Here is a 20,376-nt window from a genome sequence, read left to right as displayed (position 1 = left end):
AAAATGTTCAGCGATCTTATGTCGCTTAGTGAACGTTCTCTGGCAGTGTCGTGGGCACAAGGGCGGGAAACTCGGCGACACACGACTTCTCGGCCTGAGAACTGGCTCATTACGTTTTAAGAATTTTATGCGAATGTTTGTGAAGCGATCAAAGAACGGCTCGATCTGTTCCTCTTATTAAATTATCGGAAGAATTTCTTTACCAAAAATTACCGCATTGGTACTTGGTGAACTTGGTACCTGCGCTCAGAATGTAATCTGGCCGCTAAGCCGTTTAAGATGGTTCTGGACTATCGTTATATTATATCATCATTCGGGATAGAGGAGACATTTGAAAGTCGTTCTTATTTACATCCGCAAAATTTTCTTTTCACCCACATCAATTTATACTTAATACTTCTTTGGCAATGGGTCATATTCATATACATTATATAATGCTGAGCATTGATTTGCTACTGTCTATCTATCTATCTATTTTATATATCTGTGCAAAATTTTTACTTCTTTACTATTTTGACTACGACAAAAAGAAAAGTTACAATAGTCATTTTCAACGTAGACCTTGGTTTTGTGATGAAGCAATTAATTTTTATATAATTTTTATTATATGTCGTCTTATCATGTATGTGCATTCTTTACAAAAGCCGGTGCGCTTTAGATTGCCTAATATGCTCACAATTGCCTTCGCTTTACTTAATGTTAAGACTATATAAACCACACGAACTAATTAAATTTTACATTTGTTTTAAAGAAGCAAAGCCAACATGACCGCCAAGGCAATCATTCTTTTCTGCGCTCAAGCGTTTTTGGTTCAGGTATGTAGTTTAAAGCGTTCATAGTCATATTTGGTAATAACATATTGCATTCTCTTTAAGGTTTTGTTAAAATTAATTCTTTTTTGCTCAGAGCATCTCTGCTTACTGCGGCGGATTAGGCGCTGGGTTGGCTTATGAAGCTCCCTTGATGGCCGCCGCTCCCTGGGCTGGCTACGGAGCCGGCTGCGGACTAGCTGCGGTGCCAACATCCAGCGGTGGTGGCTTCGCTGTGTCTAGTGCTTCCCCCATCCCGCCCGTCGGCCTGTCAGTGCTCTCAGAGAACGAGATCGGAGGTATCTTGGCCGTTGGCGGCGAGCTGCCTTTCTTGGGCACTGTCGGACTGGAAGGCGCTCTGCCTACCGCTGGTGCCGGTGCCGTCTCCTACGGTTGCGGCGACGGTGCCGTGGGCATGATCAGTGAAGACATCGCTGGCCCCGCCTAGGGCTACCCCGCCGCCGCTGGCTTGGGATACGGCCCCGGTTTCGCCGCCGGTATCGGCTACGGCCCCGCCATCGCCGGCCTCGCCTTCGGAAGCTGTGGTTGCGGTGTCTACTGAAGAATTTCTTGTGACCAAATGATATTTGCCAAATAAAAATTCTGTATGCATCAACATAACTCTTTTCAATTTTTTTATGAGGTATATATTTTTAAGTTTAGTTTATATACGAAGAATAGCTCTGTACTTTTGCACTTATTTGATATTTGGCACCTCTTCATCACGCAATTACGTGTTTACTTCCGAATTTTCCAATTAGTACATGTGTCATTGATACTTTGGCTTATTTCTCTTTAGACATTTTCACATTGAGTCATTTATATAGATTATTATGATCTGCTTAGAATCTTAGAATCTGCTCACAAACAAGTCTCCAAAAGATAGACAGCAGCATCCTCTGCGTACTATAATGCCATACTGCGATCTTCAACCTGCCTGTCAAGCGTGGCGATTTTCGTATATCATCCCATTGATTTTTAGGGAAGCCTTACAGTGGGCAACGATGCAAAATTATTAGATTTTTTTTACATCGTTGCTTAATAAACTTTTTAATTATTTTATTTCTTTGAATATATTTGAGATATACCTCGAACGGGTATTGTAAAATCGTTTGCTGTTGCTTACAAAAGTATTTCTAATTGTTAGAAGCTCAGAAAAAGGTATAGCAGGGTTATCCTTATTTCTGCTGCTTTAACCTAATGGATATCGTTTTTAATACTATTGTTATGTTTTTAATGTTTTTAAATTAATTCATTCATTTATACTCTTAAACAATATTCATAAAAAATCTGAAAAATCATATTAGGATGGCCATCGTGTTTGATACCTAGTCACTCGTTTTGAAACAGTTGCCTACTTACGAGGTATAATCAAAAAATACTTCGTCTCAAAGGGTCGAAGGTTAAGGTGAAATCACAACTTGTAAATTATTTTAAAGTTGGTGTTTAAAATACTTCCAATTTAAAAAAAAATTATAAATAATTTAAATAAGCATTTGATTTTAACTTAACCCGTTTAAATGACAAAGAGCTTTTGTTTTATAGAAATGAAAGGTCATCGTAAGTTCAAAGTGTCACGTTTTTTCCGTTAGCTATTAAGGAACGCAAGAGATGAATTTTTTTTCGCTGAATTCACTATAGAGGGGTTAAATATACAGCCTATTTGGCGTCGATAATGAATAGTACACCCTATAGGTACGGTTTCAAATATAACAATAATTGAGGTTTTTTTTTAAATGAAAAACGCTGTTTGTAAGAAAAAGCAAACTTTAAAATTCACATTTTAAATATTTATGTATAGTTAAAAATATGAATTTTCAATATTCGGTTAAAAACCACAAAAGGTTAAAAATGATAAAAGAATGAAAGATAAAAAAAAAGATATCAATTGTTCACATTATTACAAAAGAATATATATTTTAAAGTGTACGAATCACACAAGCTAACATTATATGTTCTAAAAAAGCACTTGTTTTTATGGTATCTTTGTTGTATTCGGTTTACAATATAAAGATAATTTCAAGTTCTTAGTGAATATACCCTTGTCTATAGGTTTAATCGACTACTGTCCTTTTTTTATTTTATATGGCATTTATGAAAGCTATTTAAAACAGCCGTGCATTTAATAAAAATGAAACAAATCTTGAATCAAATATTAATTGATAAAACACTCTATGACTATGTCGTCAGTTCACCTACTGGAAGGCCCACCCACGCATATTGACTTGCATATCGACTCGTTAACTAATTATAGTACTGCGCAAAATGTTCTACAAAAAACTCAATGCCTATAAATAAGTAACAACAATATAAACAAAATGATTAAGAAAAGTGCCGCAGTTCAGTTTTATGAGTCTCTACAGTGTAATATATCCTAATGTTTCCTAATGTTAAGACTTTCAACAAGATTTAAAAGTTTAAGTATATAACAGTTACCTAATAAATAAATATAATTAAATAATGGTTAAACTGTAATTTTGGCATTTGGTAATTTAGTATTCCCTGTAAAAAGTTTTTTTCCAGAATTTTTGATTTATTTACATACATAAATATATATATATATGTATATATAAAAATTTCAATAGCTCCAGAACAATTGCTTTTTGAATAAGGTATTCCTTACAAAGTTTTCTAGATATTGAACTTTAGTTTCACTCTTCCTGTCCTCTTACATCTACTTTCGGTCAATGCAAGAAAAATGATATACATACATATATCATCCATTATTTTTCAAGTAAACACCCTATTTATTTAAGACTGATTATATTATTATTCAAAGTAAACCTCTAATTGTAAAGTATTTGTTTCTTTATTATTTTCAAGGTTTATAAAAATAAAAAAAAACAAATGGTGCATTTAGTATTTGGTTTTATTCATTGAAAATTGTTACGATCACGTAGTTACGTAGTCATGTAATGTCAATCAGTACATGTAAGGGCCGTTGCAACCGCAGCCGCCGGCGCAACGTCCTGCGATGGAGACAACACCGCCAGCCGGGACATCTCCTCCGAATCTGACAGCACCGAGGATCGGCACTTGTCCCTCGACCACAGTGGTACCAGCGACTCCCATCTCGCCAGCGACCGCAATGTCACCTACACCAGAGCCACCGTAAGCAGGGCCAGCGAGAGCTGCAGGTGCAGCGAGTCCGTATCCGTAACCAAGACCAGGTCCGTAACCAAATTCAGTGGCTAAACCGCGTCCGTATCCAAGTCCGCATTCACCAGCGAATTCAGGAGCGAAGCCAAGCCCTAATTCGGGACCAAGGCAACGGCTGAACACAGTCTAGAATATCACAAATAATATAATTAATTGGTTGTTAATTATCTAATACATATCTCTAGTTAAAAGAAAAGTATCAACGATTCTAAAAGTATTCATAAAAATAATTAAAATTAAAAACCTCACCTGGATCAAGCAAGCTTGAACGCAGAGCAAAAAGAAGGCGAATGGAGACATGGCTGAGAATTGTTTTCCGACTGTACGAGATCAGAGTGATTGTAAATTGAAGTGAGCTCTTTATATATAATGAACATCTATACAAACTATAATAATTTCGCAATTAAATATTACAATACGTGTGATACTGTACACAGAAACATGCCTGAAAGCAGAAAACAAATCACTTCAACATATTACATTTTAAAAGTATATAATTACTACGTATATGTGTAAGTAAATACAAATAAATATTATTCAATTCTGATTAAAATTTTGTTCATGTTCCAACATTTTTTTCTAAAGTATCAATGTAGAGTAACAAGACTTGTTTTTGACGAAAAAACAAAATAGTACTAGACATATAGCAAATAATTAGAGGTCTTATTTGCCAAAAGTAAATTATTTGCATTAATCATTTTATTTAAGCTGCTGAAAAATACATTATAACTAGTTACTAGAACTTAATTATACTTTCTTTAATATTATTATGATACAATGATATCGAGAATATTAAACATTTTAAATAAGCAGTCGGATAATACTTTTTTGCTATTTACTTTGGTGCATTCGATTTCGATATATTTTGGCTTAATACTCGTAAATAAATAAAGCCAATAATCATTTATGCCTTTCCATTTTTAAAGTACCTTAACTAGAGGACTATCTCGGGCGCCTCAGCTTGGTTAAATTAAATGTTCGGCGATCTTATGTCGCTTGGTGGATGTTCTTTGGCAGTTGCCGCATTGGTACTTGGTGATGAAATTAAAATTAAAGGTATTGTATAGCAGGTCGCCCCCAGAACGTAATCTGGCTGTTAAGCTGTTTACGTTGGTTCTGGATAATCGTTGCATCATCAATCGGGATAGCAGAGACATTTAGAGGTCATTCTTATTTACAATTCGCAATAATAATTACTAACACACTTCACTTTACAGTAGCAAAGAAAGTATTTAGACTCAATGCTCTTTAAGCAGTGGGCAACACCCATATCATATTTAATAAAATATAAGGAATGTCTTGAATACTCCATTGCTGTATATCGATTTTGTCCTGTTACCTTTTATATTCCTGCACATTTTCTATCTCTTTACTATTATGACTTCGTAAAAGAAAAGTTACATTTTCAACGTAGATCTTGGTTTTGTGATGAAGCAATTAGTTTGTATATAATTTTTATTGTATTTCGTCTTATCATGTATGTGCATTCTTTACAAAAGCCGGTGCGCTTTAGATTGCCTAATATGCTCACAATTGTCTTCGCCTTACTTAATGTTAAGACTATATAAACCACACGAACTAATTAAACTTTACATTTGTTTTAAAAAAGCCAACATGACCGCCAAGGCAATTATTCTTTTCTGCGCTCAAGCGTTTTTGATTCAGGTATGTAGTTTAAAGCGTTCATAGTCATATTTCGTAATAAATTATTGCATTGTCTTTAAGATTTTGTAAAAATTAATTCTTTTTGCTCAGAGCATCTCTGCTTACTGCGGCGGATTGGGCGCTGGGTTGGCTTATGAAGCTCCCTTGATGGCCGCCGCTCCTTTCGGCGCCGCCGCTCCCTGGGCTGGCTACGGAGCCGGCTGCGGACTAGCTGCCGTACCAACATCCAGCGGCGGTGGCTTCGCTGTGTCTAGCGCTTCCCCCATCCCGCCCGTCGGCCTGTCTGTGCTCTCAGAGAACGAGATCGGAGGTATCTTGGCCGTCGGCGGCGAACTGCCTTTCCTGGGCACTGTCGGACTGGAAGGCGCTCTACCTACCGCTGGTGCCGGTGCCGTCTCCTACGGCTGCGGCGACGGTGCCGTGGGCATGATCAGCGAAGACCTCGCTGGCACCGCCTGGGGCTACCCCGCTGCCGCTGGCTTCGGATACGGTCCCGGTCTCGCCGCCGGTATCGGGTACGGCCCCGCCATCGCCGGTCGCGCCTTCGGAGGCTGTGGATGCGGTGTCTACTGATGAATTACTTCTGACCAAATGATATTTGCAAATTAAAAATTCTGTATGGATCAACATAACTCTTTTCAATTCTTTTCTGTGGTATACAATTTTGAGTTTAGTAATTTGCAATACTAACTGAAACATTAAATGAGTCATATGTATGAAGAAAAGCTCCATACTTTTGCACTAATTTGATATTTGGTACCTCTGCATCAGGCAATTACGGGTTTATTTCGAGGTTTCCATTAAACACTAAGCAAAGAGTGTATACAAACATATGTACACGTGTCATTGATACTTTAGATTATCTCTCTTTGCACATTTTCACATTTAGTAATTTATGTAGATTATTATGATCTGCTTAGAATCTTACAATCTGCTCACCAACTAGCTTCCAAAAGATGGGCAGCAGCACTCTCTGCGTACCATAATGCAATACTACTGCAATTTTCAACCCGCCTGCCAAGCGTGGCGATTATTGCATATTACTTTATAGTTTTTTTAAGGAAAGGCTTACAGTTGCCGACGAAGAAAAATTATTAGGAATCTTTTACAACGTTGCTTAATAAACTTTTTTTTTGCATATTTGAGATATTGTACGCATCTGCTCACAAAAGTGTTTCTAATTGTAAGAATACCAGAGAAAGGTATAAGCAGGGTTATCCTTATTTCTGTTGTTTTATTAGACTCATGAACATGTATTTTTATCAATAGTAATGTTTTATTTATTAATGTTCTGAAATTTATTTATATATTTATACCCTTAAACAACATTATCATTAAAAATCTGCTGTTATTACGACGGAGGCCATCGTGTTTGACACTAACTGACTCGTTTTGAAACAATTGCCAACATACGTGGTATTATAAAAATAATACTTCATCTCAAAGGGAGTCAAAACTTGTATATTACTCTAAATTTTGTGCTTAAAAAACTTCGAAGCTTAAAAAAATCTTTTTTTAAAATCTGTTTAAATAAGCCTACAAAGCCTAAATTTAAATAAGCCTACTATTTTAACTTAACCCTTTTAAATGATAAGGAACTTTTCTTTTTTATAGTGTTGAAAGGTCACCGTAAGTTCAAAATGTCGCGTTTTTAAACTTCAGCTATTAAGAAACGCAAGAGATGTGATTTTTTTCGCTGAATTCTTAATAGAAGAATTTGAATATATAGCCTATTTGGCGTCAATCAATGAAAAGTACACACTATAGAAAAACAGTTTTTTTTTAATGAAAAACCTTGTACTGTTTGTACAGAAATTGTATTACCGTGGCGATTTAAATATTTATGTATCGTTAAAAATATAAAATCTCAATATTTTATTAAAAACCACATAAAGGTAAAAAAATTGTCATCACGCGATTTAAAAGTCATAAAGTTAAACATAAGTGCTTTAATCATTAGTTTACATTATTACAATAAAAATATATTTTGTAAATTGTACGAATCACATAAGATAACATTATGTGCTCTAAAAAAGCACGGGTTTTTATGGTATCATTGTTGTATTCGGTTTACCATATATAGCTAATTTCAAGTTCTTAGTGAATATACCCTTGTCTATCGTTTAAATCGACTATCGCTCTTTTTTATTTTATATGGCATTTATGAAAGCCGTGCACATTTAATAAAAATGGAACAAATCTTGAATCAAATATTAATCGATAAAACACTCTCACACTGCCGGCAGCGGTTTATAGCACAAGCACGAAGCCATCGTACTAACTTGCAACGATACAAAAAACGTCACTAGTTTTCTCTCTGCACTTCTAAATAAATTCCGTTACTAAGTCTATAAAAATAGAAAGTGCTATCGTATTCTTTATTCATGAAATACGCCATTGGAATTAAGTTTATTCTTTATAGAAAAGAAATATAGGAAGACACCCGTGTGTACTTTTACACACAGAAATAGTTAAATTTTAACAAACATCATCATTATCATCAGCGTGTTAGACGATTGATGTCCACTGTAAAGTGTCGGCCATACCAAAATCGAAGATCGTAACAATGCCCGGTCTTGCGATACCCATAGCCTTGACTATGTCGTCAGTTCACCTACTGGAAGGCCCACCCACTCATATTGACTTGCATATCGACTCGTTAACTAATTAAGATACTGCGCAAAATGTTCTACGAAAAATCAATGCCTATAAATAAGTAACAACAATATAAACAAAATGATTAAGAAAAGGGCCGCAGTTCAGTTATATGAGTCTCTACAGTATAATATATCCAGATGTTTACTTTGATTAACAAGTATTCAACATTTTAGAATCTTTATATACTTATGCCTTGCCAGATAGGTATCCAAGTCAGTTACTTTTTATAATAAAATGTTGTGTTAGTATTATTATACTAACTATATAGTTAAATAAATATGAAAATTATGACCTCCGTTTTTAATATTACAACTTTCAACAAGATTTAAAAATTTAAGCCTATAAAAGTTGCCTAATAAAGAATTTCTTGTTTTATATATATTAAAATTTAATGCCTCAAGTGCCGTTATTTTTGAATAAGGTGTTCCTTGCATAGTTTGAAAGATATTGGGCTATAGTTTCACCCTTTCTGACCTCTTACACCCATTTTCGGTCAATGCAAGACAAAAGTTATATATACATATATCATCCATTATTTTTGAAGTAAACACCCCATTTATTTAAACCTCTTATTGTAAGGCATTTATTTCTTTATTATTTTCAAGGTTTAAATAAATAAAAAAATCAAATGGTGCATTTAGTATTTGGTTTTATTCATTGAAATTTGTTACGATCACGTAGTTATGTAGTCACGTAATGTTAATCAATACATGTAAGGGCCGTTGCAGCCGCAGCCGCAGCCGCCGGCGCAACGTCCTGCGATGGAGACAACACCGCCAGCCGGGACATCTCCTCCGAATCTGACGGCACCGAGGATCGGCACTTGTCCCTCGACCAGAGTGGTACCAGCAACTCCCATCTCGCCGGCGACCGCAATGTCACCGACACCGGAGCCTCCGTAAGCAGGGCCAGCGAGAGCTGCAGGGGCAGCGAGACCGTATCCGTAACCGAGACCAGGTCCGTAACCGAATTCAGTGGCTAAACCGCGTCCGTATCCAAGTCCGCATTCCTCAGCAAATTCAGGAGCGAAGCCCAGTCCTAATTCGGGTCCAAGGCAACGGCTGAACACAGTCTAGAATATCACAAATAATATTATAAATTGGTTGTTAATGACATGATACATATCTTAAGTTTAAAGAAAAATATCAAAGATTCTTGAAGTATTCATAAAAATAATTAAAATTAAAAACCTCACCTGGATCAAGCAAGCTTGAACGCAGAGCAACAAGAAGGCGAATGGAGACATGGCTGAGATTTGTTTTCCGACTGTACGAGATCAGAGTGATTGTAAATTGAAGTGAGCTCTTTATATATAATGAACATCTATACAAAATATAATAATTTCGCAATTAAATATTACAATACGTGTGATACTGTACACAGAAACATGCCTCAAAGCAGAAAACAAATTACTTCAACATATTACATTTTAAAAGTATATAATTACTACGTATATGTGTAAGTAAATACAAATAAATATTATTCAATTCTGATTAAAATTTTATTCATTTTCCAACATTTTTTTCTAAAGTATCAATGTAGAGTAACAAGACCTTTTTTTGACCGAAAAAACAAAATAGTACTAGACATATAGCAAATAATTAGAGGTCTTATTTGCCAAAAGTAAATTATTTGCATTAATCATTTTATTTAAGCTGCTGAAAAGTACATTATAACTAGTTACTAGAACTTAATTATACTTTCTTAATATTATTATGATACAATGATATCGAGAATATTAAACATTTTAAATAAGCAGACGGATAATACTTTTTTGTTGTTTACTTTGGTGCATTCGATTTCGATTTATTTTGGCTTAATACTCGTAAATAAATAAAGCCAATAATCAATTATGCCTTTCCATTTTTAAAGTACCTTAACAAGAGGACTATCTCGGGCGCCTCAGCTTGGTTAAATTAAATGTTCGGCGATCTTATGTCGCTTGATGGATGTTCTTTGGCAGTTGCCGCATTGGTACTTGGTGATGAAATTAAAATTAAAGGTATTGTATAGCAGGTCGCCCCCAGAACGTAATCTGGCTGTTAAGCTGTTTACGTTGGTTCTGGATAATCGTTGCATCATCAATGGGGATAGCGGAGACATTTGGAGGTCATTCTTATTTACAATTCGCAATAATAATTACTAACACACTTCACTTTACAGTACTAAAGAAAGAATTTAGACTCAATGCTCTTTTGGTAGTGGGACAACACCCATATCATATTTACTAAAATATAAGGAATGTCTTGACTACTCCATTGCTGTATATCTATTTGCTCCTGTTATCTTATATATTTCTGCACATTTTCTATCTCTTTACTATTATGACTACGTAAAAGAAAAGTTACATTTCCAACGTAGAGCTTGGTTTTGTGATGAAGCAATTAGTTTGTATATAATTTTTATTGTATTTCGTCTTATCATGTATGTGCATTCTTTACAAAAGCCGGTGCGCTTTAGATTGCCTAATATGCTCACAATTGTCTTCGCCTTACTTAATGTTAAGACTATATAAACCACACGATTTAATTAAACTTTACATTTGTTTTAAAGAAGCAAAGCCAACATGACCGCCAAGGCAATCATTCTTTTCTGCGCTCAAGCGTTTTTGGTTCAGGTATGTAGTTTAAAGCGTTCATAGTTAAATTTCGTAATAAATTATTGCATTGTCTTTAAGATGTTGTAAAAATTAATTCTTTTTTGCTCAGAGCATCTCTGCTTACTGCGGCGGATTGGGCGCTGGTTTGGCTTATGAAGCTCCCTTGATGGCCGCCGCTCCCTTCGGCGCCGCCACTCCCTGGGCTGGCTACGGAGCCGGCTGCGGACTAGCTGCCGTGCCAACATCCAGCGGTGGCGGCTTCGCTGTGTCTAGCGCTTCCCCCATCCCGCCCGTCGGCCTGTCCGTGCTCTCAGAGAACGAGATCGGAGGTATCTTGGCCGTCGGCGGCGAGCTGCCTTTCCTGGGCACCGTCGGACTGGAAGGCGCTCTGCCTACCGCTGGTGCCGGTGCCGTCTCCTACGGCTGCGGCGACGGTGCCGTGGGCATGATCAGCGAAGACCTCGCCGGCCCCGCTTGGGGCTACCCCGCCGCCGCTGGATTGGGATACGGTCCCGGTCTCGCCGCCGGTATCGGCTACGGTCCCGCCATCGCCGGCCGCGCCTTCGGAGGCTGTGGATGTGGTGTCTACTGATGAATTACTTCTGACCAAATGATATTTGCAAATTAAAAATTCTATATGGATCAACATAACTCTTTTCAATTCTATTCTGTAATTTTAAGTTAAGTAATTTGCAATACTAACTGAAACATTCAATGAGTCATATGTATGAAGAAAAGCTCCATACTTTTGCACTAAGTTGATATTTGGTACCTCTCCATTAGGCAATTACGGGTTTATTTTGAGTTTTCCATTAAACACCTAATCAAAGAGTATATACAAACATATGTACACGTGTCATTGATACTTTAGATTAGTTCTGTATGCACATTGTCACATTTAGTCATTTATATAGATTATTATGATCTGCTTAGAATCTTACAATCTGCTCACCAACTAGCTTCTAAAAGATGGGCAGCAGCACTCTCTACGTACCATAATGCCATACTACTGCAATTTTGAACCCGCCTGCCAAGCGTGGCGATTATTGCATATTACTTTATAGTTTTTTTAGGAAAGGCTTACAGTTGCCGACGAAGAAAAATTATTAGGAATCTTTTACAACGTTGCTGAATAAACTTTTTTTTTGCATATTTGAGATATTGTACGCAACTGCTCACAAAAGTGTTTCTAATTGTAAGAATACCAGAGAAAGGTATAAGCATGGTTATCCTTATTTCTGTTGTTTTATTAGACTCATGAACATGTATTTTTATCAATTGTAATGTTTTATTTATTAATGTTCTGAAATTTATTCAAATATTTATACCCTTAAACAACATTATCATTAAAAATCTGCTGTTATTACTACGGAGGCCATCGTGTTTGACACTAACTGACTCGTTTTGAAACAATTGCCAACATACGAGGTATTATAAAAATATTACTTCATCTCAAAGGGAGTCCAAACTTGTATATTACTCTAAATTTTGTGCTTAAAAAACTTCGAAGCTAAAAAAAAATCTTTTTTTAAAACCTGTTTAAATAAGCCTAAATTTAAATAAGCCTACGATTTTAACTTAACCCTTTTAAATGATAAGGAACTTTTCTTTTTTATAGTGTTGAAAGGTCACCGTAAGTTCAAAATGTCGCGTTTTTAAACTTCAGCTATTAAGAAACGCAAGAGATGTGATTTTTTTCGCTGAATTCTTAATAGAAGAATTTGAATATATAGCCTATTTGGCGTCAATTAATGAAAAGTACACACTATCGAAAAACAATTTTTTATAATGCAAAACCTTGTACTGTTTGTTCAGAAATTGTATTACCGTGGCGATTTAAATATTTATGTATCGTTAAAAATATAAAATCTCAATATTTTATTAAAAACCACATTAAGGTAAAAAAATTGTCATCACGCGATTTAAAAGTCATAAAGTTAAACATAAGTGCTTTAATCATTAGTTTACATTATTACAATAAAAATATATTTTGTAAATTGTACGAATCACATAAGATAACATTACATGCTCTAAAAAAGCACGTGTTTTTTATGGTATCATTGTTGTATTCGGTTTACCATATATAGGTAATTTCAAGTTCTTAGTGAATATACCATTGTCTATCGTTTAAATCGACTATCGTCCTTTTTTTATTTTATATGGCATTTATGAAAGCCGTGCACATTTTATAAAAACGAAACAAATCTTGAATCAAATATTAATCGATAAAACACTCTCACACTGCCGGCTGCGGTTTATAGCACAAGCACGAAGCCATCCATCATACTAACTTGCAACGATTCGAAAAACGTAACTAGCTCGATCTGCGCTTCTAAATAAATTCCGTTACTAAGTCTATAACAGTAGAAAATGCTATCGTATTGTTTATTCCCATAATACGCCATTGGAATTAAGTTTATTCTTTATGGGAAAGAAATATAGGAAGACACCCGTGTGTACTTTTACACACAGAAATAGTTAAATTTTAACAGACATCATCATTATCATCAGCCTGTTAGCCGATTGATGTCCACTGTAAGGCGTCGGCCATACCAAAATCGAAGATCGTAACAATGCCCGGTCTTGCGATGCCCATAGCCTTGACTATGTCGTCAGTTCACCTACTGGAGGGCCCACCCACGCATATTGACTTGCATATCGACTCGTTAACTAATTATAGTACTGCGCAAAATGTTCTACTAAAAACTCAATGCCTATAAATAAGTAACAACAATATAAACAAAATGATTAAGAAAAGTGCCGCAGTTCAGTTTTATGAGTCTCTACAGTGTAATATATCCTAATGTTTCCTAATGTCACGACTTTCAACAAGATTTAAAAGTTTAAGTATATAACAGTTACCTAATAAATAAATATAATAAAATAATGATTAAACTGTAATTTTTGCTTTTAGTAATTTAGTATTCCCTGTAAAAAGTTTTTTTCAGAATTTTTGATTTATTTACATACATAAATATATATGTATATATAAAAATTTCAATAGCTCCAGAACAATTGCTTTTTGAATAAGGTATTCCTTACAAAGTTTGATAGATATTGAACTTTAGTTTCACTCTTCCTGTCCTTTTACATCTACTTTAGGTCAATGCAAGAAAAATGATATACATACATATATCATCCATTATTTTTCAAGTAAACTCCCTATTTATTTAAGACTGATTATAATATAATTCAAAGTAAACCTCTAATTATAAAGTATTTGTTTCTTTATTATTTTCAAGGTTTAAAAGAATAAAAAAAAACAAATGATGCATTTAGTATTTGGTTTTATTCATTGAAAATTGTTACGATCACGTAGTTATGTAGTCACGTAATATCAATCAGTACATGTAAGGGCCGTTGCAGCCGCAGCCGCAGCCGCCGGCGCAACGTCCTGCGATGGAGACAACACCGCCAGCCGGGACATCTCCTCCGAATCTGACGGCACCGAGGATCGGCACTTGTCCCTCGACCAGAGTGGTACCGGCAACTCCCATCTCGCCGGCGACCGCAATATCACCGACACCGGAGCCTCCATAAGCCGGGCCAGCGAGAGCTGCAGGGGCAGCGAGTCCGTATCCGTAACCAAGACCAGGTCCGTAACCGAATTCAGTGGCTAAACCGCGTCCGTATCCAAGTCCGCATTCACCAGCGAATTCAGGAGCGAAACCCAGTCCTAATTCGGGTCCAAGGCAACGGCTGAACACAGTCTAGAATATCACAAACAATATTATAAATTGGTTGTTAATGATCTAATACATATCTCTAGTAAAAAAAAATTTCAAAGCTTCTTGAAGTATTCATATAAATAATTAAAATTAAAAACCTTACCTGGATCAAGCAAGCTTGAACGCAGAGCAACAAGAAGGCGAAGGGAGACATGGCTGAGAATTGTTTTCCGACTGTATGAGTACAGAGTGATTATAAATTGAAGTGAGCTCTTTATATATAATGAACTTCTATACAAACTATAATCATTTCGCAATGAAATATTACAATATGTGATACTGTACACAGAATCATGCCACAAAGCGGAAAAAAATTACTTCAAAAATGTTACATTTTAAGCATGTAATTAAAAAGTATATTTTTTAATGATAATAATAAACAAAATTACTTTGTAGATAAATGTGCGTAAATACAAATAAATTTTATTTAGTTTACCTTGAACTCTGATTTATAACCGAAAGTAGTTTTTTGATGACTCAATGTAGACAAGCAAAACTTTTATTCTAGACCGAAGAACAAAATACTAATAGTAACAAATACGCAGACCCCTTTTTAGCAATAGTAGATCAGTTGCATTAATAATTGTATTTTCGCTACTAAATTGTACAATATATAAGATCTATTTACTAGTACTAAATTATAGACTCTATAATATCCTTATAATGCAATGATCATTTATGTCTTTTTATTTGTGTACTTTAACTAGAGGGCTGTCTCGGGTGCCTCAGCTTAGGTTAAATAAAATGTTCGGCGATCTTATGTCGCTTGGTGGACGTTCTTTGGCAGTGTCGTGGGCGCAAGGGCGGGAAACTCGACTACACTCGACTTCTAGGCCTGAGAAGTCATTCGTATCGTATTAAGAATTTCTATGCGAATGTTTGTGAAGCGATCAAAGAACGGCTCGATCTATTGCTTTTATTAAATTATCGGAAGAATTTCTTCATCGAACATTACCGCATTGGTATTTAGTGATGAAATTAAAATTAAAAGTATTGTACAGTTGACTGCGCTCAGAACGTAATCTGGCCGCTAAGCCGTTTAAGGTGGTTCTGGACTATCGTTATATCATCATTCGGAATAGAGGAGACATTTGAAAGTCGTTCTTATTTACATCCGCAAAATTTTCTTTTCGCCCACATCAATTTATACTTTATACTCAATACTCCTTTGGCAGTGGGTCACATTCATATATAATGCTGAGCATTGATTTGCTACTGTCTATCTATCTATCTATTTTATATATCTGCAAAATTTCTACTTCTTTACTATTTTGACTACGGCAAAAAGAAAAGTTACAATAGTCATTTTCAACGTAGACCTTGGTTTTGTGATGAAGTAATTATTTTTATTAAATTTTTATTGTATGTCGTCTTATCATGTATGTGCATTCTTTACAAAAGCCTGGGTGTTTTAGATTGCCTAATATGCTCACAATTGCCTTCGCTTTACTTAATGTTAAGACTATATAAACCACACGAACTAATTAAACTTTACATTTGTTTTAAAGAAGCAAAGCCAACATGACCGCCAAGGCAATCATTCTTTTCTGCGCTCAAGCGTTTTTGGTTCAGGTATGTAGTTTAAAGAGTTCATAGTCATATTTCGTTAAATAATTTATATTAACCAATAATTTATATTATTGCATTGTCTTTAAGATGTTGTAAAACTTAATTCTTTTTTGTTCAGAGCATCTCTGCTTACTGCGGCGGATTGGGCGCTGGGTTGGCTTATGAAGCTCCCTTGATGGCCGCCGCTCCTTTCGGCGCCGCCGCTCCCTGGGCTGGCTACGGAGCCGGCTGCGGACTAGCTGCCGTGCCAACATCCAGCGGTGGCGGCTTCGCTGTGTCTAGCGCTTCCCCCATCCCGCCCGTCGGTCTGTCCGTGCTCTCAGAGAACGAGATCGGAGGTATCTTGGCCGTCGGCGGCGAGCTGCCTTTCCTGGGCACCGTCGGTCTGGAAGGCGCGCTGCCTACCGCTGGTGCCGGTGCTGTCTCCTACGGCTGCGGCGACGGTGCCGTGGGCATGATCAGCGAAGACCTCGCCGGCCCCGTTTGGGGCTACCCCGCCGCCGCTGGCTTCGGATACGGTCCCGGTCTCGCCGCCGGTATCGGCTACGGCCCCGCCATCGCCGGCCGCGCCTTCGGCGGCTGTGGATGCGGTGTTTACTGAAAAATTACTTCTGACCAAATGATATTTGCAAATTAAAAATTCTGTATGCATCAACATGACTCTTTTCAATTCCTTTGACAAGGTATTCATTTTTAAGTTTAGTTTATACACGAAGAAAAGCTCTGTACTTTTGCACTTATTTGATATTTGGCACCTCTTCATCACGCAATTACGTGTTTATTTCGAGTTTTCCATTCAGTACTTGTGTCATTGATACCCTGGCCTATTTCTCTTTACACATTTTCACATTTAGTCATTTATATAGATTATTATGATCTGTTTAGAATCTTAGAATCTGCTCACTAACAAGTCTCCAAAAGATGGGCAGCAGCATCCTCTGCGTACCATAATGCCATACTGTGATCCCATTGATTTTTTAGGGAAGGCTTACAGTGGGCGACGAAGAAAACTTATTAGAATTTTTTTACAACGTCGCTTAATAAACTTTTTAATTATTATTTTTTTTGCATATTTAAGATATACTTCGGAAGGGTATTGTTAAATCGTTAGCAGTTGCTCACAAAAGTATTTCTAATTTTTAGAAGCTCAGAAAAAGGTAGAGCATGGGTATCCATGTTTCTAATGTTTTAACCTATTGGATATCGTTTTTTTTATTACTGTTGTTATGTTAATTAATGTTCTTAAATTTATTCATATATTTATACTCTTAAACATTATTCATAAAAAATCTGCTGTTATTAGGATGGCCATCGTGTTTGATACCTAGTCACTCGTTTTGAAAAAGTTGCCTACATACGAGGTATAATCAAAAATTACTTATAAATTATTACTTGTAAATTATTTAGAACTTTGTGTTTAAAAAACTTCCAAATTAAAAAAAATATCTTGTGTAAGCTCCTGTGATTCAAAAATTTAAATAAGTTTTTGATTTTAACTTAACCCGTTTAAATGACAAGGAATTATTCTCTTTTATAGTGATGAAAGGTCACCGTAAGTTCAAAATGTCGCATTTTTACGTCAGCTATTATGGAACGCAAGAGATGAGAATTTTTTCGCTGAATTCACTATAGGGGGATTGTATATACAGCCTATTTGGCGTCAATTAATGAACAGTGCACCCCATAGAAAAGCAATGGTTTCAGGGATACATAAAAGATTGAGGTCTTATTCTTATGAAAAACGCTGTTTGTAAGAAAAAGCAAACACAAAAATTTTCATTATAAATATTTACGTGTAATTTAAAAATATTAAATTTCAATATTTAATTAAAAACCACAAAAAGTTTAAAAAATTGATAAAAGAATAAAACAAAAGATATCAATTGTTTACATTTTTACAATAGAAATATATATTATAAAATGTATGAATCACAAAAGTTAATATTACATGGTTTAAAAAAGCACTTGTTTATATGGTATCTTTGGTATTCAGGTTATATTACGTAGTTAATTTCAAGTTCTTAGTAAATTTACCCTTGTCTATCGTTTAAATCGACCATCGTCCTTTTTTATTTTACATAGCATTTATGAAAGCCGTGCGCATTAAGAAAATGCTATCGTATTCTTTATTCCTGTTATACGCCATTGGAATTAAGTTTATTCTTTATGGGAAAGAAATATAGGAAGACACCCGTGTGTACTTTTACACACAGAAATAGTTAAATTTTAACAGACATCATCATTATCATCAGCCTGTTAGCCGATTGATGTCCACTGTAAGGCGTCGGCTATACCAAAATCGAAGATCGTTACAATGCCCGGTCTTGCGATGCCCATAGCCTTGACTATGTCGTCAGTTCACCTACTGGAAGGCCCACCCACGTACATTGACTTGCATATCGACTCCTTAACTAATTATAGTACTGCGCAAAATGTTCTACAAAAAACTCAATGCCTATAAATAAGTAACAACAATATAAACAAAATGATTAAGAAAAGGGCCGCAGTTCAGTTTTATGAGTCTCTACAGTGTAATATATCCTAATGTTTACTTTTATTAACAAGTATTGAAAATTTTAGAAACTTTACATACTTATGCCTTGCCAGATAGGTTTCCAAGTTAGTTACTTTTTACAATAAAATGTTGTATTAGTATTAAATAGAAATGAAAATTGTACCTCCATTTTTAATGTCACGACTTTCAACAAGATTTAAAAATTTAAGCCTATAACAGTTGCCTAATAAAGAATTTCTTGTTTTATATATATTAAAATGTAATGCCTAAAGTGCCATAGCTTTTTGAATAAGGTATTCCGTGCATAGTTTGATAGATATTGAGCTATAGTTTCACCCTTCTTGACCTCTTACACCTATTTTCGGTCAATGCAAGACAAATGTTATAAATACTTATATCTTCCATTATTTTTCAAGTAAACACCCAATTTATTTAAACCTCTATTTGTAAGGTATTTGTTTCTTTATTATTTTCAAGGTTAAAATAGATAAAAAAATCAAATGATGCATTTAGTATTTGGTTTTATTCATTGAAAATTGTTACGATCACGTAGTTATGTAGTCACGTAATATCAATCAGTACATGTAAGGGCCGTTGCAGCCGCAGCCGCAGCCGCCGGCGCAACGTCCTGCGATGGAGACAACACCGCCAGCCGGGACATCTCCTCCGAATCTGACGGCACCAAGGATCGGCACTTGTCCCTCGACCAGAGTGGTACCGGCAACTCCCATCTCGCCGGCGACCGCAATATCACCGACACCGGAGCCTCCGTAAGCAGGGCCAGCGAGAGCTGCAGGGGCAGCGAGTCCGTATCCGTAACCAAGACCAGGTCCGTAACCGAATTCAGTGGCTAAACCGCGTCCGTATCCAAGTCCGCATTCACCAGCGAATTCAGGAGCGAAGCCCAGTCCTAATTCGGGTCCAAGGCAACGGCTGAACACGGTCTAGAATATCACAAATAATATAATAAATTGGTTGTTAATGATCTAATACATATATCTAGTTAATAGAAAAATATCAACGATTCTAGAAGTATTTATAAAAATAATTAAAATTAAAAACCTCACCTGGATCAAGCAAGCTTGAACGCAGAGCAACAAGAAGGCGAATGGAGACATGGCTGAGAGTTGTTTTCCGACTGGACGAGTTCAGAGTGATTGTAACATGAAGCGAACTCTTTATATATAATGAACATCTATACAAAATATAATAATTTCGCAATTAAATATTACAATACGTGTGATACTGTACACAGAAACATGCCACAAAGCAGAAAACAAATTACTTTAAGATATGACATTTTAGAAGTATGTTTACTACATATATGTGTGGGTAAATACAAATAAATATTATTGAATTCTCTATAAACTTTGATTAATTTTGGAAACTATTTTTCTGAAGTCTCAATGTAGAGTAACAAGATTTATTTTCGACCGAAAAAAACAAACCATTACTGGACATATAACAAATAATTAGAGCTCTTATTTACCAAAAGTAAATCAGTTGCAATTATCATTTTATTTTAGCTGCTGAATAGTACATTATAATTGGGTACTAGAACTTAATTATAATTTCTTTAATATCATTATAATACAATGATGTCGAGAATAGTAAACACCGTAAATAAGCAGTCAAATAACACTTTTTTTTTTATTTACTTTCGTACATTCGATT

General features: G+C 35.7%; 8 protein-coding genes across 8 annotated transcripts; 4 read left to right on the top strand and 4 right to left on the bottom strand.

The window, feature by feature from the left end:
- Positions 1-764: 764 nt before the first annotated feature.
- Positions 765-1,257, top strand: LOC137923000 (chorion class B protein Ld10-like). The gene is made up of 2 exons (XM_068766120.1): positions 765-815; positions 907-1,257. The coding sequence occupies exons 1-2, from the start codon at positions 765-767 to the stop codon at positions 1,255-1,257; spliced, it is 402 nt and encodes a 133-aa protein (XP_068622221.1).
- Positions 1,258-3,731: 2,474 nt separating this feature from the next.
- On the bottom strand, positions 3,732-4,268 carry LOC137922900 (chorion class A protein Ld2/Ld41-like). The gene is made up of 2 exons (XM_068766008.1): positions 4,218-4,268; positions 3,732-4,094 (listed from the first exon to the last, which is right to left on the bottom strand). Exons 1-2 carry the CDS (start codon positions 4,266-4,268, stop codon positions 3,732-3,734), a joined length of 414 nt encoding a protein of 137 aa, XP_068622109.1.
- A 1,314-nt stretch (positions 4,269-5,582) lies between these two features.
- On the top strand, positions 5,583-6,206 carry LOC137922999 (chorion class B protein PC10-like). Its single transcript, XM_068766119.1, has 2 exons — positions 5,583-5,633; positions 5,724-6,206. Exons 1-2 carry the CDS (start codon positions 5,583-5,585, stop codon positions 6,204-6,206), a joined length of 534 nt encoding a protein of 177 aa, XP_068622220.1.
- Positions 6,207-8,994: 2,788 nt separating this feature from the next.
- On the bottom strand, positions 8,995-9,537 carry LOC137922873 (chorion class A protein Ld2/Ld41-like). The gene is made up of 2 exons (XM_068765966.1): positions 9,487-9,537; positions 8,995-9,363 (listed from the first exon to the last, which is right to left on the bottom strand). Exons 1-2 carry the CDS (start codon positions 9,535-9,537, stop codon positions 8,995-8,997), a joined length of 420 nt encoding a protein of 139 aa, XP_068622067.1.
- A 1,320-nt stretch (positions 9,538-10,857) lies between these two features.
- LOC137922998 (chorion class B protein PC10-like) lies at positions 10,858-11,482 on the top strand. The gene is made up of 2 exons (XM_068766118.1): positions 10,858-10,908; positions 11,000-11,482. Exons 1-2 carry the CDS (start codon positions 10,858-10,860, stop codon positions 11,480-11,482), a joined length of 534 nt encoding a protein of 177 aa, XP_068622219.1.
- Positions 11,483-14,231: 2,749 nt separating this feature from the next.
- On the bottom strand, positions 14,232-14,772 carry LOC137922997 (chorion class A protein Ld2/Ld41-like). Its single transcript, XM_068766116.1, has 2 exons — positions 14,722-14,772; positions 14,232-14,600 (listed from the first exon to the last, which is right to left on the bottom strand). The coding sequence occupies exons 1-2, from the start codon at positions 14,770-14,772 to the stop codon at positions 14,232-14,234; spliced, it is 420 nt and encodes a 139-aa protein (XP_068622217.1).
- A 1,367-nt stretch (positions 14,773-16,139) lies between these two features.
- Positions 16,140-16,788, top strand: LOC137922996 (chorion class B protein PC10-like). The gene is made up of 2 exons (XM_068766115.1): positions 16,140-16,190; positions 16,306-16,788. The coding sequence occupies exons 1-2, from the start codon at positions 16,140-16,142 to the stop codon at positions 16,786-16,788; spliced, it is 534 nt and encodes a 177-aa protein (XP_068622216.1).
- A 2,489-nt stretch (positions 16,789-19,277) lies between these two features.
- Positions 19,278-19,820, bottom strand: LOC137922875 (chorion class A protein Ld2/Ld41-like). The gene is made up of 2 exons (XM_068765968.1): positions 19,770-19,820; positions 19,278-19,646 (listed from the first exon to the last, which is right to left on the bottom strand). Exons 1-2 carry the CDS (start codon positions 19,818-19,820, stop codon positions 19,278-19,280), a joined length of 420 nt encoding a protein of 139 aa, XP_068622069.1.
- Positions 19,821-20,376: the final 556 nt, after the last annotated feature.

This window comes from Battus philenor, unplaced genomic scaffold, assembly GCF_028537555.1.
Source record: "Battus philenor isolate CCGP_79_NKW_IND1 unplaced genomic scaffold, ilBatPhil1.0.hap1 SCAF_20, whole genome shotgun sequence".
NCBI lineage: Eukaryota > Metazoa > Arthropoda > Insecta > Lepidoptera > Papilionidae > Battus > Battus philenor.
The sequence above is the reverse complement of the archived record's forward strand: the minus strand, read 5'-3'. Positions and strand labels throughout refer to the sequence as shown.